Below are 19,116 nucleotides of genomic sequence, written 5' to 3'. Positions count from 1 at the left end.
TGCATATGAACAAGTTTTTATTGAAAACACTGGCTGAAAATGACGCTCAGAGGTATTTCCGACCACTTGGCCGAGCAGGGCGCATGAGGAATGATTAGACTTGCAAGTTTGCCTTAACTGGCCGACGACAGTGACCACAGAGGCAACGAACCAAGGTGCCACAGAAATGCAGAAGAAAAAAAAGAGGGAAAAAAAAAACAGTGGTTCCTCATCCGTTTCTCAGACAAGCTCGAAAGCCATGTGATTTGGCTTTTCAGGGTGCGGAGGACACTATGACGATGCAGGGACAGATTCTGGTGGCACTTCCTTGTCAGCTTCCATGGCTGTTTTAGACTCCTCCGGCGTAGCGGCCTCCTGGTTGTTCTCGTCAGAGCGGTTCCAGACTCCCGGCTCCAGGGGCTCTTCCTTACCTGGTTCCTTGGTGGCACTAGCAGGAGCATTCTGGAGGGAAATACACAGCAAGACAAAAGCTGAGGAGAGGAAGGTTGAAAGTGCCAATAAAACTTCAGAAATTCCTGATGCGCTAAAGACAAACAGCAGTTACGCTGGAAGCCTAGGGCCAGATTTTGCAAGCACATCTTTTCCAGATTTACCCTTTCCACCTGTCATTGCCCACTCACGTTGGGCATTTGACCAGGAATGGCAATGCCAGAAAGATTTAATTTTTTTTTTGCATACTGCAAACCTTTCACAGGATACAAGGGGTGCAAAAGAAAAGCTCCAAAGAAATAAATGACAGAGTAAGTAAACGGTCTGACAACACGAGAAAAAGAAAGGAGCAAGAGGATACAATGTAAAGAAACAATTACATTTTCTTGCCTTAATCTGTGGGAGAACTAAAATGTAAAATATCTTAAAACAACCAAATATCTTTTCAGGTCACACTTTCCTTCACTACCCTCCCCACAGTGCTCTCTCCTCCTCTAACCAACTCCACCTGAAGCAAAAGCAATGGGCGGCACCAGTTGATAAGAAAAGAGAGAACCAAAAGAATGACCCCTCCACACGACCCCGATTGAAAGGAAGAGTCCCATAAAAATAATGTATTTATGATTATAAGGCAGTCACAATTATAGGGGGAGGGTGCAGTTGTGGGATACCAGAAAGAAAACTGTGAAGTATGCGCAATGATACAAACAGATATAGAGTAGCTGATGTATTATTCAGACTTAGCGGGGATTGGCTGAAACACTGAATTACTAACACAGACAAAACTCAAAATGGAGGCCATGAAATAGGGGGGAAGGGAGCTTCAACACGGGGAGGCAGGGAGAGGACAAGGTTCCCTAGTAGGTAACGAAACTTGACTGGTGATAACTTCAATGTTATCACCAGTCATTTATCAAGGCTAAGGATTCTAGGAAAAAGCCTCGCATTATATTCGAATAGATATCGTAAGTGGTGCACAATGGGTACAACTCCCTCCTTTTACAGAAAACACAGTAGGCTCTCTTGTCACATCGGTGCTCTCACAACTCGTCAATAAACCAATTGACACCTTTTTACCATGGTGATGTGACATGTGTGATGCCACTGGTGTCACAGTGTGCAAAGACAGCATGGAAAGGCCCGGAGAGGAGCACAGGGTTGTTCTTTGAAGTTGTGGCTTCTTCACAGCACTGCCATGTTTGCTGATGATCATAGCCATGAAATTCTGTAGACAATGCATGCGATTTTTTTTTTAAGAACGTGTTCAAAATCTCGCAGGCGATTTGGGGCCCTTTAGTGGTCAGAAGCAGTACCTAGGATATGAAAGACGCCATGGTAGGGGTCTCTGGATATAATTTCAAGCTTCCTGGCATTCTTTAATGCACACCTACGTCCGAGTGCACAGGCATTCTTGCGTCCACCGAAATGCAGCAACTACGGGAATCGAACCCCCGACCTCGTGCCCAGCAGAGAGTACTTACAGTTTCAGCCTGGGCGGCCATGCGGTCGAAGATGTGCTTGTACATCTGACGCTCCTTCTGCAACTGCTGCTTCAGCTTGACAGTGCAAATGCTAAGCTGGTTGCGGGCAGCCTTGTTGTTCGAATCAATCTTGAGCACCTCCTCAAAGTCCTTGCGGGCAAGGTCGAACTCTTTGGTTGCAATGTAGGCCTAGAAAGGAGGCACGGAACAGGATGTCTCAAAGAGATGCTCTGCATACAGGTGCAATTTAGCCGTCCAGGCTCGTGAGATAGCCGCACCACTAACATCATTTGCAAAAGGATATTTTGAAATTTTTCTGCTCTCTAAATGCACTCCTAACTTGACAGAGGCAAGAGGCAAGCTTCGCAGTGTAAACCGTTTGCACAATAGTACTTTGCACACTAGATGGTAAGACTGTATATAGTACAGGACAATAATAGCAGCTGGCAAAGCACACAAAAATATGTTACAGTAAGTAACAACAAACAAAATGATTCTTCAGGAAATTGGCTTAAAATTAGAGATTAAATTCAGTTTTTTTTTTTACAGAATAATACCACAATATGATTATGAGACACACCGCAGTTAATTTTGACCAGGTTAATTTTGACCACTTGCAGTTCTTTAACGGGAACCCAGTACACAGTACACAGGTGTTATTGCATTTCGCCCCCATCAATATGCAGCCGCCGCAGCCAAGATTTCAGTCCGTGACCTCGGGCTTAGCAGGGCAACACCAAAGCCAATATGCAACCACGGTGGGGCAGGAAATTGGCTACGCCAAAACATCATTGCTATGTTGTTATTTCTCAGCGAAGTGCCTCATGCTGTTCCAACATGCACGCTCGCAAGCATTTGCAGCAGTAAAAAAAAGAAACCCAACAACAACTTAACAGATGCATACACAAAGGAAGTTGCTCGTGCCATCCACCTTGTCTTTTGTGTATGTGTCTGTATGCTGGTTTTTGCTTATTCACAAGTGCATTTAAGTGCAGAGGAAAATAACAAAACTTCATGAATGGTCCCCAAATCATTCCCAGACCATGGCCACATCAGAGCACAGTGTGGGGCAGATCATTTTAAGATTCCATGCTGCCAGCACTACTTGTTTCAAATCATTAAAGCCACTGAAAAATTCTTAAAGTGGCAGAACAACCTGGTGCATTGCCATCACACTGGTTGCCATGATAATACATACAATGCATGAGCATTATATGTGTGAGCATGTGGATGTTTACAGCCAGAACTGAATCATAGATGCCAATTCTGTAACATTCTCTCCACTAATTACAGTCATACTTTATTGTAACGAAACAGCTCATCATGAACTAATAGATATAACAACATAATTATAACCCATTAATTTTAAATGTCATTTTCACTAAGCAATATTTTCCTACAAGTGGATATATAACGAAGTACTTTAATTTCATAATGAAGATTTGCTTGCTGATCATTCCATGCTAATTATGCTAAAATTATGCTAAGATCTGGCAATGATATTGCTAGTAACTTGCTGGATGCAGAAACTCTTCGGTGAGCTGTCGCCCACTTTGCAATGTGCCAGACCAACCACACTGCCAAGTCAGCAGCCACTCAACTTCTGTACTCTACCCCTGCACACAGCCATGTCACATCCCCATTGCACCTTTGCCAACTTGCACAGTCTGTGCACACGACATGCTATGCCTTGGTTGAGTGTTTTGTACTAGAATTACACCAAATTCTGGAGTGAAACACAAGCAGCTAAGTACATGGGACATACCAATACTATAAACCACTGCACATGCGAAACCATGTCCTGCTTTTACATTCTCAGCAACTGCTTGGGCTATCAGCGTTTTGCAAACATGCTGGCAGATATCGACGTACGTGTAGAGAAATATAGTTTTGAACATAACACAGGAACATTTGAACATACGGGGGGCAAGGGCGCTGAAGTTCCCTTGCCCAAAGGGACACTAAATTTGCCCGTGTGACCCGGGTACAAGAGCTGGCAAGACAGTTGGTGGGAAATGGTTGAGTGAAATGGTGGCACTCATCACTGATACAGAAAAGATATGTACGTGGCCAACGAGATGCAAGAAATTAGACTACACGTGCTCCATTTTGCAGAGGTGCTATTAAAGGCTGCTACTGGATTTTCCTTGCCAGGAAAAATACTATAAACAAGATACAATTATAATGCAGAAAAATGAAAGAGCCCAATAATGCAACGGCTGAGCTAGTGGCCTTGCGCTGCCTCTGTCACAGTGATAGCAATAAAACTTGCCACATTACTTATCTATTCCCCAAAGCCTCAGAAGAATGAGCGATTGATGAGGCCTAACATTCAACGACAACATTTATACTATGGTGAAGCATCACAATTGGCTATTCGCCGTAAATGTCGCTCCTATGCCTGTTTCACAAATATGTCTACAGCAATAAAATACCCTCGTTACATCTCGAACACCCCTTTTTGACGTTGTGCACGCTACATAATCACCTCAGCTTCACGCGCATCTTTGGCAACACGAATGCTTTTAACACATACGCGCTTCCACAAGCAATCCACATGTGGAATGATCTTCCCGACGATATCGCCTCTGATAATAGCCTGAATACATTTCGTCACAAGCTTGAGGTGAATTTTTTGCAATAGCACTGTATCATGGATTAGTCGTTGAAGTTCATAATTTGTTTATTTTGTGATGTGTTGCATTTTCTTCTTCACTTGCACTCAAATGCTCTTTTACTGCTTATTTAGCAAACACATTTTGTTCAGTTGCGTCTTTTTTTTTGTTCACTTGCGTTGGAACTTTGTTTTGCACTTTGCAATTACTTTGTTGCGTTACGTTTCGATGTTCAATTGCTTAGTCACCCTGTTCCTTACTAGTTTTCTTCTACTTTCACTGTAATAACTAGACCCCCCTTACTCAATGCCCTTTGGATCTGCAAGGTATCTTACACAAACAAACAAACAAAAATGAGGGCTGCAGAATAATTTTTACCACCTGAGGTTCCTTATTATAATCTAATAACAATGTGTAAAATAAGAAACGTCACATAGAAGAGACATCCACAGCACTGATGCTGCGTCTTCTGTGTTATGTCTCAGTGCATACAATTAGGGATGTAACATACAGGAGACACACATAGTGCAGCATTGTCTCTTTTGTTACATCTCTCGTTTTACGCACTGTCATTAAATGTTCATGAATAACCAACTTGCCCAAATTTCCACACTGTGAGGCTTTAACCCTGTAATGCCCAACGTACCACATATGCTATAGTTGATTTATACACTGGAAACATAACACATAGCATATGGAAGCGTCTTTTATACGCTGTTCTTAGTTTTGGAAAGCTCAATGAACCTATTACTAATAATTAAAATAATGAGGTTCTAACTCAAATATTTCTTTAGTTTTATATTGTGGAACTGACATGCAAGAAGTAAAAGTCAGGAGTAAAGGTGAACAAGCTGCTTTACTATTCATTGATGAGGAACTGTGTTTGGGCATTACAGGGTCAACATGTACATGGGTGAGTAAGTAATTAAATGAGCATTTTTGCATTTTCGCATTTTGCCCCCATACGAATGCAGCCAAGCACCCATTGCTCACAATCTATCCTTGCTGCCTGGTGCACAGCAGCGTAACACCACATCCAGTGAGTCATAGCGGCCAGTCCACTACTTCAAAAGAAGTCACGGTGAGTGATGCCACAAAGGCAACAGCCTCACCTGTCCCCTGCGGAAGAAAGCCTTCTCGGAGCGAGGGTCTAGCTCGAGCGCCTTGTCGCAAGCGCGGATGGCCTCGAGGGAGTCATTCAGCTTGTTGTAGCACAGGGCCAGGTTGAGCTGGGTCGCGAGGAGCAGAGCGTGGCGCCGATCCTTCGGCTCTTCTTTTAGGTTGTCCTCGTGCTCCAAGAGGCTCACTACCCTGCGGTACTTCCCCAGTGCCAGCTCGTACTTCTCCTCCTGGAAAAGCGGGCGCCAAATTCAGTAGGATGCAACACACAGTCAGTCAAGCAAATATGGGAGGAGAACAAAGCAAGGGGAACCAAGCTTCCTTCAGTTCTTAGTAACAAGAAATCGAGCCCCTAGTTTCTCGTTGCTCATTGTTAGTAAGGTCCTTGACCCGAGCAGCCTTGATGCATTGAGCTAGTACACAAGGTTTTATAGGCCGGTTTCTTGCTCCTGAGAAGCTCATGTGCTGTTGTGAGAAATATGAAAGGGAACACAGGAGCGCACACGTCAGATAGACTCAAACCCAACTTGGTGCGACATGCAGCGGTACGGTTCTAACCAGGAATGCTTGAGGGGAGGGCACCTTCCAACTGGAGTTTGGGTGGGGGGGAGTTGCACTCACACAAATAAACGCTTTCTTTCTACAAATGCAACAATTTTGCCATTTTGATTGGTACATTGCACAATACTGTAATTTCGAGACATCAACACATTTCGATAGAAATCTGCAATTGCAGTTTACGCTTTAAGCCTTCTAATAAGTTTCACCCACTTTTCTAGCCCCTTGTCGAATGGGTGGTCCTCAGTGTCAGGTCCCTAGTCGATCAAAATTATTTCAGGTAGTTTCCAAGCTGTGTATTGGTGAACTACAACGCAGAGAAGTCTCTGTCACGACAACATGAAGCAGCTTCACTGACGCAACAAAAGGTACCTATATCCTTATCTCGCGCAAATCATGTCTTGAACATTGTTTGGCAGCAGCTAAGACGCAATAACGAAAGAAACTTGCGCCGGCCAGGTAGACATTGAAATGCTGGCCTACCTTGATTGCTAAATTTCAGTGGAACAATAAATGCACAGCTCGTTGCTACCAATATGCACACGAAACAGGGGAGCCAGCAATTAAAATCTGCATCAGCCAATAGGAGCAGTACATCACGTTATGGCAATAACGAATTGCGACCAAGGAAGCTCCTTGATTGTGATGCTAGTTTTGCTTTTTCTTGCTCACTACTTCTTTTATTTTTGAACAGAGAAATATCTATAGTTATCTATATCTCTATATATAGCACACAGAGTTGTCTGAAGCTCCAATCTTTTTTTTTACTATGGTACCATGATGGCGGTGCTGTGTCAACCGAGAGCCCCGTGATCCGTGGTACAAAGGCGCCGTTTTAAGCTTGATTTTTAACCAGATTTTTTGTCAGCAGCACACTACAAAGTGAAAAAAAGAATTTTTTTCAACTTCTACTGCATATTACTTTCTGATATTTCACAACATGTCAAAGGAACACCTGAGGATTATAGAAAAAAAGTAAGGTTAGAAATCACGAATTTTGACCACATTAACCATTTCCATTGTTGCATTTCCCTTATTGGGATGGGTGGTTCATCGGAATGGTGCGCAACATTTCCACTGCTGCCCATCGTGGGGACAGCCCTGAGTGGCAGCGCATCATTGAGAGCAAAATGGAAAGGGAGGGGCCATTAGGTTAATCATTGGGACTTGCATCCTGCTGGTCTCTATAGAGTGGTTGGCCACTGGCAGTGATAATGAACTTATGTGTCGCAATTACTGGCAGTACGTTTCGAGTGTAGCCTTTAGTAGAGAGCTTTAGCTGAGCATTGACTAAGGTCACTTTATAGTCTGACATAACATCAGCACATGTGCGGATGTGTCGTCAAAATGGGGAGAGGTCGACCCTTTATAGTTGTGCGTGCCAAAGTGTCTGTTGTAACTGGTGTTGGTTGGCACGCCTCGATAGCACCGACATAGAGATAGAACATGATCTATCGTGGTGCCGGACTACGATATCCACGTTAATCAGAATTCTCCGCATGTATGACATCCAGCCTCTTTGGCTCGGCATGATCAGAGCTGTGACGGCGGAGGCAGCAGCTGCACTTGTGTGAAGCATGATTGCAGGTAGAATACCCTAGGTAGGCGAACCGGCACGTCATGGTTGCGCGCATGGCACCGACACCCGTATTCGCTCAATATCTGTTGCTGTCTAGCAATGCTAGACAACGCTATGTGCATTTGAACAATGTGATGTGGAGCACACGTGACGTGGCAGACTGATCCATACCCACTGGCGCATCGTCTACGCCAGACAATAAACAGGCATTTATGGTTCACCCTACTCACATTTGACATGCTCAAGCAGTACAGAGTACTACTGCATTGATTTCGAATTTTTTTTCATGAGTGCATATGCCGACAAAGCGAGCAACATGCAGTCACCTTGGCTGCAAAATTACAAAGAAACCAAGTGGATGCTTACAGTCACGCTCCACTCAACTAGTTTGACAGTCGGGCTACAGCAGGGTTATGCTTTCCGCTGCCCACACAAATGTTGACTGCTTGCAATGTGTCTTTACCACTGAGCGGCTGTGTGCAATTTGTTAGTGTACACTGCTCTTAGCAAACACTGTATGGGTAACATAGCGATACAGTGGGTACGCACGATCGCTTCTGTGACAATCACGACTGCCCATGATGGCATGGGTGGGAGCATAGATGGAAATGGGGGAGGACGAATAGGGAGTTTAGTGGACAGCGTTATCGCTTTTAGCAGCAGGCAAGGTGTTACACACATTGGAGGAACCCATTGCAGTGGGAATGCCGCTGGTTAACTGAACAGCACTTCCGTTTAACCCTGCTCCCCTCCCTCATTTTTGTTTGTTTTTGTTTTTGCCGGTGGCAACTGCCCATCACCCCAAGTTGGGTTAGAGACTATCTGCCACATGCCCCCATGTTCCCTTCCATATCACTCACAATAGTACATAATGCCCACAATTGACAGGATGTTCTCCATCTGACACTCCAGCTTCGAGCACTGCTGGCTAGAGTTTCCAGCACTAGGTTTACTACACATATGCATGTGGCAGAGTGGCCTTTACAGCTTTCTTTGCTTTTCAATACTGACATGAAGAAACACAAGAAAGCTGGTCCACAGTATGTCAAGTTTTAATGCTGACTGTACATTCCTGTCTGTTGCAGGCTACCATTAGCATCTAGTGCAACACAAGCTATGCAGCACTCCTGCATGGTCTACAGTGCCTTACCATGAGTGTGAGGACAGCTAAAGACTCAGTACACCACCTCTAACAAGGCTCACGGGACTACAGGTATAGAGCATGCACCACCACAGCTTAGAAAATGCATTACGCAAATTTGCTAGACTTGCTGTTAGCATTGCATGGGATTGAGCTTTAGCAATGTTGCAATCAAGAAAATGTGCCAGCAAGTGATGCAACATCAGTGAAGTTCTACAAGTCAGTGTTGGCAGCTGTAATCGCATCTCGTGACCATCGCTGCCACGGTCTGGAATGTCTGGTCGCCCTGGGTGAAGGAGATGACTGGGCTCACCTTCAGGAATGCTGTCCCCTTGCCTTTGCAGATTTCTGATTGTTCAAGTTTCTCTTCAATGTCCATCTCCCAGGACTCTTTTGCCTGAAATGCATTGCGACCAGATGGTGAGAATTGGCACGACTAAGTAGCTCCACACAATTTCAAAACACAACAAAGAGCATCCTTTTGACACAGCAACACACTACGGAACAATGCAGTGAATGTACAATCGCAGACAAAATACTGCGGGGCACACGAGCGTGCGGCAAAACGGCCCTCCGCGCCTTCTAGCGGCACACCACTGTTGTCGAGACCGGCGCATGCGTGTCCCTCCGCGACTGCAAACCTGCATGTGTCTGCGCTTCCTCCTTGCGTGCCCGCAATAACCAAATGTAGTTGCGAGATGCCCGCGCTTTGGCGGCTTCGACGAGCAAAACTATGTGAAGCATGAGCTTGCGTGCGCCGCTATGGCCGCCTTTTGTCGAGTCACGAGCGCGGACACATAGGGCCCGGTGGTGAATGCAAAAAGTAATTTTTTAATGTGCTGCACCTTTTCTTCGCCCATCTTCGTTGTTTCTTTCTATTTACGAACGGGGCGTTCTCCCACAGATGAGCGTGGCGGAAAAAGCGCTCTATATAAGGAGACAGGCAAGGCGAAAATGAACTCTTGATTTCCATTCTATAAACGAAGTTTTGCCCGTTGAAGCCGCCACAGCGCCAAATGAGAGAGCGGCAGCTCGTGGCTGCATTCGGTTAACGCCGGCGCACCACAAGGAAGCACAGAAACATGCACGCTTGCAGTCCCGGTGGGACGTGCATGCGTGCAGGTGTCGGTCTGGACAACAGGGGTGTGCCGCTAGAAGGCGCCAAGGGTCGTTTCGCCATGTGCTCGCACACCCTACAATATTTTGTGGGCGAGTGTACTGGTACAACAAACAATATGCATTGTTAAGTGGCCTTTACAACATGGCACTCCAGTTTAACAGTGAAGTTTCCCTTAAAAATGACAAAGGTAGCCCTTAACGTCAACAGCTGCATACACCAGTCCCACTCAACACAGTGCAAAAAAATGGGCCATGACTTCAATAATGAAATACGTAGTAGTTATTTTCGACTGTATTAGGTCAGGGAAGATAGACTGGCAGGTAAAATGACACAAAATTTTTTTTCCAGTATTGAAAGAGCATTTCCATTCATTGAATAAAACAATTTGACAAAGCGAGTTGCAGAAAGAGCAATGTCCTAATAATAAATTATCGAGGTGGCTATCCTCAACACTGCCCTTCTACATAATATCTTTTTTTTTTAACCTTTGAAAACGCCTGTTGTTGGCCTGCCCTAGGACTTAGGATATTTAAGCAATAACAGTAGCTCACAGTGTCTCATTACGGTATTTAACCAATTAAAACGGGCACATTTTATTATTTCCCCCGGGTAGATTAAGCCGAAAACTGCCTGCACGGTGCAATCAGACACAAAACCAGATCTACCTTCATCTCTTTTGTAAGCTGTACCGCATAACACGGATGTATTGCGGTAAAGCTGACTAGGAAACCGGGCGTCATTGTGCACCTCAATTTGCACCCCCCCCCCCCCCCCCCCCCCAACCCGTGTATTTGCTAAAAGATCGGTTGTGCATTAGATGTGTACTTTGTTTAGCAGCTTTAATGTCATTTCCATGTTTAGTTTTCTAGTTTGGACACATACAAAGTGGGCGTGCATTTGGTTCGGAACAGTGTTAGAATAGGGCCAATACAGCAAATTAATCTGCAGGGCGTTTTGGTGTCTTTTTGCATCTTGTTTATTCCGAGCTGCCAGATAATTTTATCTAGTTCACTGGTCCCGCCAGGGTCAAATTAACGAACATCAACTGTAGTAAGCACTGAATATAGAGTGAAACAAGGAATAGACAAATGCAAACACACAGACGTATTTACAACAGGAATAGGCAGTAGAAAAAGCTATTCATCATGTTTTACGACAATCTTAACCATTACCCGATTACCACACAGCCACGGCCAAGGTGTTGCAACCATGGGAATGATACATTAACATGCCAAGCACATGGCGTGACAACGACCGCCTCATGAAAGCTGTTGTAATTTTTGAAATGGCTCTATGGTCTTTCTTAGTTTGATCGTGCAATGCCTGATTGCGGAGGTCATGGAAATGCCACCAACAGGCTGAGCAGGCATGGCAACTATGCTGTGCCTGCTTCTGTTGTGTAACCCTGTTTCTGTGTGGCTACTGGGCACCGATCTATGACATCACAGGAGGGTGAAATGTGCTATCCTGAGTCGCGAAAATTTGACTTGAGGTTGCTCTTACTTTGGCTGTACTATTTTGATGTTTTTCTGTCTGACAAGCTGGGCTTGCTTGCTTAATTCCTTTTGCTGTTGGTTCTTTGACACGATAAGAAAAGGTGTAGAGCAAAAAATGGTCGCCCTAAAAAAGTGCAGCGGGGCCCCTTTAAGGCTATGGGAAGTCAGCACGCAGGGACTGACCATGCGCTTGTCAGCGCTCTTCACAAGAGTGTCCCGTGGAAGGCTTCCTGTTAAGTAATAGAGCTGGCACAGGTGAAAAGTCTCATGTTTACAACTCACAGAAATTTAACTCACAAATTAGTGACATATATTTAAGACAACTGCCTAAATAAATTTTTTGCTTTAGATATATTATTAGATGTAGTTTGAAGAATTACGATGTTATTTTTTTGCTGAGTTACAAAGATGTAAATTTCATAGTTTTGTGTTTGAAATTTTTGCAATATACAACCTTTATTCAAGAATTGACAGCCTCAATAAAGAGCCAGCTTCTACAATCCCTTGATTTTGACTTTTTTCTTTGAATTGCAACTAACCTTATCAAATTCAATGCAGTGGTTGCCGAGAAAAACGATTTCTCCATTCCAATGCATTTGGAGGGATGACCCCGAACTAAACTTTCCTCATAGGGATCTATTTCTTTCTTTTAAGGGGGTGGGGAGCAGGCTAGCTAACAATATTGCACGAAAAGAGCAATAAATGCTACTTTTTACAATTTCACACTCCTGTGTGTCATTTCCTTTGTTGCCAAGTGCATTCTTCAATTCCACAAAGTGTGTCAGATCATTCAGCAAAGCTAGAACAGGAGGAGCGGAAATGGCGCAGAGGCAGGCACTCACATTCTCGAAGCTCTTCAGGGTGACCTCGTATTCGACTGTTGCATTGGGTGGGATGCTGAACTGTGTGTTGCCCGTTGTGCCAAATGCCTTATTGGGCGCAATCCGTAGAAGCGACTTCTCCCCTTTCTTGAACTTGAGCAGGCCATCTTCCACACCCTTTACGACACCCTGGTCCGCGCCTTCACCGACCACAAACTCAACATCTCGTTCATCAAAGACGCGACCTTCATACATGCCCTTGAGGTGGACTGAAAAGGAAAAGGGATTCAGAGATAAGTGAAAAAATAAATTTCAACCATTTTAATAAAGGTGTGCAAATATTCAGAGCTTCGAGTGCAACATGAAGTATTCGACTTGTAAATTTGGCACTAAATTTCCATGAATGTTCAGTCCTGGGGGGCATTCTGTAAGAGTCCACCTAGTGGACTGTCCATTTCCGCCGCTGCTGATTGGATGCAGATGTACGAGAGAGGAGAAGACGAACGGCCCTAGCCAATAAGCAGCCGGCTAAATGGACAGTCCGCTAGGTGAACTCTTGCAGAATAACTCCCCTGGCTAAACATACCAAATCATCACAACTACAGGAGCTTGTGCGCACGAAAAAAAAAAAAAAAAAAAAAAAAAAAAAAAAAAAAAAAACAAAGAAAAGAGGAACATAAATGTAATGGCTATCTAGTGGCTGCTTAAAGAACCACTAGAGAGAAAAATTTGAGCTGGTAATACATTACCCTTCCATGATATCAAACCAGCCATTCTCATGCCATGTTCACATTGGGGTATTTGACACCCGCAGCAACCGGAAATTACCTGTCACTGAAATGCTGTGTCACTTATATCGCTTGCCCAGCAGCCCGCTGGAGCTCCCGAGATACTATGAAAAACAGGGAACGTTGCACAATATTTTATTACTAATGCCACCTGCCAAGTACGCACCAAATTATGCGAGCAGGCGGGGTATCCCAGATGTCCCTGAACACCCTATGTTGTCACCACTCGCGTCCAGTTTGTGCGATTTCTCTTTTATGCATCAATCCCGAAGCAAACCCCAAGGAAACAGAACTGATACTCCTGCACCTCCTAGCAAGCACACTTTTGGCGATGCGTCGGGAATAGAAGAGGCATTTGGCAAAGAAGAGATGGCATCAGTGGCGATCGTGGGTATGGCCTGCTCTGCGAGACTTCCGACTCGTGTTCCGATTCGTAAGTGGCAAAGGATTCTGGCTGAAGCAGGAGCGAAAATTGGTCTGGAACTGGTCGGCCCTAAGAGGGTCTTTTCGATGGATCCTGCCGCTGCCGAATTGGATTCCGTGCTGCCCTTAGACACTGGATCACCCAGTGTGACCATGCTCTTACCATGAAAAGACACTTAATAAGCCATACAAGGTGCAAAAACAAAACATGGGCAGCAGCGCCACCTAGAAATTCCCGCACCAGCTTGCCGCAACGTTGTGGATTTTGACAGCGTCTGCTTGGAAAAATTTTAGCTATCAAAATGGACTACACCGTATTCCAAAAGAGCTAAGGACTGAACTTAGCAGGCTTCAAGAACATTTATATTGAGCCACAACGACCGAAAGAAAAATACTTTGGAATCTGATCTGTGACAATGACGTACCATTCCTGAGGTATTGGCATGAAAAAAAAAAAAAAAAAAAAAGATGAAGCTCTGGCCGCCATTTCATCTTATAATATTAACCAACCTATTACCGCAAGATCAACAAATGTAGAGATATTCAACGATACACTAACAACCTAAACTCAGTCAGCGTTTCTCCTACAGTGTCCCTTTAAACCTCTAGCTCCTCAGTTACTTACGGGCAAAAAAGAATGTTCCCAAAATACAAATTTTAAAATATGCTTGATGGAATCAGTGCATTAAACAAATGCCAGAAATACATTTAGAAATATATATTTATTTAGAGAGCATACTCATAAATATTTTTAATGCTAAGGAAAGTTGGCTTCATTGCACTGCTTGAAATAGTTTTTTTTTCTTTTTCTTTAGCGCCAATAAAGCAAAAAAAGAAAAAAAGAAAGAAGTGAATGTCCAAAACTCGATTTTCGTGCCCCCTTTGAGAGTGAGTATATCCACATTCCAGCTGAGCACAGCAGTAAATCGAAAACGTGGTGGCGAAGGAGGTGGATTGTTTATATTGACTTGCATCCATTGTTCCATTGACTGCCTGGTGAGATGTCTCCTTCATTGAAGAATTGGGAGCTCAAATCAACAAACGGCAGAATATCACTGTCTCTTTCCTACGTAAAGCTCACTTCTTCTTCAGAGTCTGAAAAATTCTCACCGACTACCCGTTTTAGGCAATTCCTTTACAGAAAGTTCCAGTCACTACATGTGCCACTTGGCAACGACACCACCATTTTCTTTTGTGTGTGGCCAACTTTAAGATGTTTCCGGTAAAACTTCCAATTAAAACAGAACTGCATACTGGCATTTTACATGCCAAAACCACGATGTGATTAGGAGGCACGGTGTAGTGGGGGACTCCAGATTAATTTTGACCACCTGAGGTTCTATAACGTGCATCCAACGCACTGTACACAGGTGTTCTTGCATTTCACCCCCAAAGAAATGCGGCAACCATGGACAGTATTCGATCCCGTGCCTTCTGGCTTAGCAGCGCAACACCAAAGCCACTATGCTACCGCAACGGGTTTAAATTTTTTGCAGTTTCATCTGTGAATGAGAAACAGAACTATAGTCGGGTACAACTTTAGAAAAAAGGGGAGTTTACTCTTCCAAGGTGCACGAGCCTCCACCAATAGGCGCGCACTCTAGACCGATGTTGTGAGCTGGATGGCCGGCGACCCCGCCGATGGAGAAGATGGCTGCCTGCGCTTCGAACTGGGCTGAGTCACGTCAGTCTTGTGGGTCTGTCCCTAGTCAGAGCGAATCCCTAATCTGTTTGTGGTGGTCTATCGTGCCGGAAATATCATTGAGACCTTATGATGCACCATTTGTGCCGCGTGCGTTTATTCCGAGCTGTGAAATGGCAACGAAAGATTACAGCGAGCATTGCTGACGCTGTGCTACGCTTCGTGAGAAAACAGGATCCCACGGCGACACAGCGCTACGAACACACATCCTGCGTGTTTGTTTCATGGTGTTTTGTTTTGCTCCAAAGGGAACTTACAATGAGGAAAGTTTGCCAAAGCCCGGTGCCTATTGCTAATGGTAGTGCACGGTAGCATGGTAGTGCTCACACAGGTACAAGGCCTACGTGTGTTGGGAAAGCAGGCACTCCGAGTGACAGGCCAGAACAGTAGTGGAAAGTTGTGCTGATCGTGTGCCTCACTACCTTACAGACACAGTAGAGACTGGTCCCAGCAAAGAGCCCCCCTCCCCCCACCCAGATAAAATTAAAAAAAAATAACAAAAAAAGTTTAAAGCCTGAAAACCATGCCCTCCATAACTCTGCTCTTGTGTGAGTGAAGTCCTTCTAACCCTGCTTTGGTGGTCTTGCAGGCTAAAGAGCATGAGAAAATGAAAAAGGTCTGGCTACACTGGCCTTAGGCTGAGGCTAACGATAGCTACACTAGCTTCAGCCACACCAATCACCCTAAAGGACCCCACTACCATCAAAGCAGGATACACCTACTTTCAGAAACAGGTCATCTCCTCGCTCCCCAGCCTCTTACCTTTTACACTGGCCTCCTCCTTAGGATTCGTGTAGAGCTCGCCAGCGGTGATGATCCTGCGCTGAATGCTGCCATCGTTGTCAGGGCTGATGTCCTCCAGTTTCCAGTCGAGCACCTCAACCTCAAAGATGAGTGTTGCGTCGGCTGGGATTTTTGGAGGGCTGCCACTCTTGCCATAGGCATATTCGGGGGCACAGGTGAGGATGGCCACCTCCCCCTTCTTCATCGTCTTGATGCCAATTTCCCATGCCTTGATCACAGCACCTGTGCACAAAGCAGCCAGACCCTTGTTCACGCATATTCACAACCAGCGGGGAAATCACCAGAACTGCAGAACATATACAGTACATATTTCATTGCTAGACCAAGGTTCTTTTTTACCATCAGACGTGTCACAAGAGTGGAAAAGGGGTTCAGAATGACGACATTGATGGGGGACGCTGAAGGCTATGGACTTGGCAGTTAGGACAACTGGAAAGGTTGACATGGTCTGTAGCCATGCATTGACAAAAGACAATTGCACCGCCCAGAAAACAATGAAGCTGTGAGCTGGAGTTGAGAAGAAATAAGGTTAGCAGAGTAAATTTGGCAAGAAACAATGGGAGATGATCTAAAAGCTGCATAGGCGAGCACGAAATTAGTAATTTTTACTTGGCAAAATAAAGGTGGGATTTTGGCAAACTAAACATGATTTCTCAGCCAAGAGATGCAGAAAGTCAACAAAAGTAACGCTACCACCAAGTGAACAACTCTTGCCATCTCATGTAAACCAGTAGCGTTCTTTAATCATATACTTCTTTCAAGAATGGCTCAGCTTGCCACCTGAAGCCTTTCGACACTTCAGCAGGACAAACAGGACATGAAGGCACGGTGGGCTTGACCAAATGAAAGCAAGACGAGTTGGGAGACAAGCTGTACTGAAGGGCTCTGGATCAATTTTGAACACCTACAGTTCCTTAGTGTGCCACTCAATCTAAGGGCTCCATTAGAATGTGGCTGCATTACAACAGGATATCAAACTCGTGACCTTCATTCTCAGTGGCAGGTCACATTAAGCCATCATGGCGGAAGGCTTACATAAGGCTTGCTAAGCTTGTAATTAACTCCTTAACCTTATTTTTTCATTCTTACAATACTGCAGGCCCAAAGTGAGGGTCCTTGCAGGAGGGGCCTCACTTTGAGTTCATACAACGAGCACTGGTGTAGCAAAACAGTGTAGTGCATCACAAACCGTGAACAATGTTTAAAAATGGATTGTGACAAAATTGAGCACCTGTTTAAGCATGAAAACAAATGCTTCAAATTATTACAGCTCTTGCAAAAAGGGAGTAGTATAACAAGGCAGTAATATGACAAAGCAGTAGGTGCAGTAAGACAAAGTGGCTGGTTAACTGTGACAGAATTGCCAGTTAAGAACTGAGAACTTGGGATGTTGCAAGTGAATGATGGTACTCTCACGAAAACAGTGCATACGAAAAAAATGCTGCCAAAATTTCGTCCTATAGAAATCTGTGATAGAGGAAGGGTGAGTAAAAAAAAAATTATGAATGTTTAAGGTACACAAAGTTCACTATATCAAAGAAAACTATATATATGGTTATGTCACCTTGCTGCATTTATATTTGTCACTTTAACTTACGTTGCAGCACCAATAGATTTTTTTTAATTATTATTTCACAAGCAAGACTTGCTATCCAGTAAGCCGTAAGTCGGAATAAAGTATATGGGGGTTATCCAATAAGAGTTGGCTAATTAAGAGCTCTAAACATGCAAAGCCGTGACGATTCCTACGCTTCCAGAATTCGAAGAGGCAATATCTCTCTTCCCTTGCTCATAAGCGCAGTTTATTACTAAGACATCAAGGAATATTCAACATCTTCCTGGAGCCCACGAACTCCACACAATCTGGAATATTCACTCAGAGAGCCGTCAGTTCCAGACACTTTCGATCAAGTGGATTACTTTTCGCATTGACGAACTACGTTAGCAAGAGGAACTGGAGAACAATGAAGGCACATAAATCTTACATAAACACTTTTTTTTTCTTTGTTTCGTTGGCGCTCGGCGGGTTGGGAGCGGGGGCGTTTATCCTTCGATTCCGATACCTATAAATAACAAGCCGTCCACACGGTAGCTATACTAAGCAACTCCTCCACGAGTAGCGGACGGAGGAAAAAAGAAAAAGAAAAGAAAAAGAAAAGGCTACGACTAATTTGCACGATGTCTAGGTACATATTCTTCGTTGGTGAGGATGCTGCGAGATCCCGATCGCGACGTGATCGAGGGAACGCTGCGGGCGCTAAGACGCCACACACCGGCTTTCCGCCGGTCAACCACGAAGGAATGAATTTTCGCCATGAAAAGCCGGCCGCCTTCAATTCCGCGTTGCGGAGTCTAAGCGGGGAGGGGATGAGCAAACGAATGGCCTACGGCAATGATTTCGAGAGCAGACTCACCGCTGCCGAGGTTGAAGTCGAACGGCCCCCGCGAGCGGCTCGAGTCGAACTCCGTGCCATCCACCAGCTTTCCCGTGTAGTGAACGGAGACTGAGCACCCATCGCTTGGCGTCTCATCGCCGGTTCCGGCCTTCACGATCTCCTTAAATATGCCGCCGTTCTTCTCCGGCGTAATATCCACGGCGTTGGAACTGGCAGCGGCCACCGCCGCCGCGTGCTGCTGGTCGCCCTGAGCTGCAGCCTTTTGGTCGTCTCCCTCCGTCATCGTGTTGCTCAAAGACAGCTAGACGCCACGTTCCACTGGCTTCGACGACAACGAAGAGAATCTCCGACACGCAGAAGGAGAACCGACGCAGCGCAAACGACGATCTCGCAAACAGAGACTCGCTTCAGGAGCGTGGCGTGCACGCTCTCACGCAAGGACTGAGCGCGGCTATTCTAGAACTTTCGGCTCCGTCGGCTTCGGGATCTGTCTCGGTCCGTTCCTCTCGACGGTGGCAAGCGCGACAATCGCCGCTCACAGCGGCACCTGTGGGCAAAGCTGAAGGCGCAGAGAGCCGGCAGAGCAGCTTTCCTTGCAGTTTTATGGTTTTATGCAATAGCCGTAATGACGTAGCCGACGTAGT

The 19,116-nt window shown here is 45.0% G+C and overlaps 1 protein-coding gene across 1 annotated transcript; it reads right to left on the bottom strand.

Moving 5' to 3' along the window:
* Window positions 1–18,946, bottom strand: Fkbp59 (FK506-binding protein 59kD). The gene is made up of 7 exons (XM_050184594.3): window positions 18,491–18,946; window positions 16,035–16,298; window positions 12,381–12,628; window positions 9,236–9,319; window positions 5,638–5,874; window positions 1,911–2,099; window positions 1–441 (listed from the first exon to the last, which is right to left on the bottom strand). The coding sequence occupies exons 1-7, from the start codon at window positions 18,753–18,755 to the stop codon at window positions 271–273; spliced, it is 1,458 nt and encodes a 485-aa protein (XP_050040551.1). The 5' UTR covers window positions 18,756–18,946; the 3' UTR covers window positions 1–270.
* Between the last annotated feature and the right edge of the window lie 170 nt (window positions 18,947–19,116).

The sequence above is a fragment of the Dermacentor andersoni genome, chromosome 4 (genome assembly GCF_023375885.2).
Source record: "Dermacentor andersoni chromosome 4, qqDerAnde1_hic_scaffold, whole genome shotgun sequence".
In the NCBI taxonomy this organism is placed as follows: Eukaryota; Metazoa; Arthropoda; class Arachnida; order Ixodida; family Ixodidae; genus Dermacentor; species Dermacentor andersoni.
Note: the sequence above shows the minus strand (reverse complement) of the source record. Positions and strands in the feature narration are given on the sequence as shown.

Excerpts from the sequence above, each read along its gene's own strand:
- Fkbp59 (XM_050184594.3), bottom strand. The coding sequence starts at position 18,755 with ATGACGGAGGGAGACGACCAAAAGGCTGCAGCTCAGGGCGACCAGCAG. Across the intron at positions 9,320-12,380 it reads CCCTGAAGAGCTTCGAGAAT|GCAAAAGAGTCCTGGGAGAT; the intron begins GTGAGTGCCTGC and ends AATGCATTTCAG. Across the intron at positions 442-1,910 it reads TGGCCGCCCAGGCTGAAACT|AATGCTCCTGCTAGTGCCAC; the intron begins GTAAGTACTCTC and ends ATTTCCCTCCAG.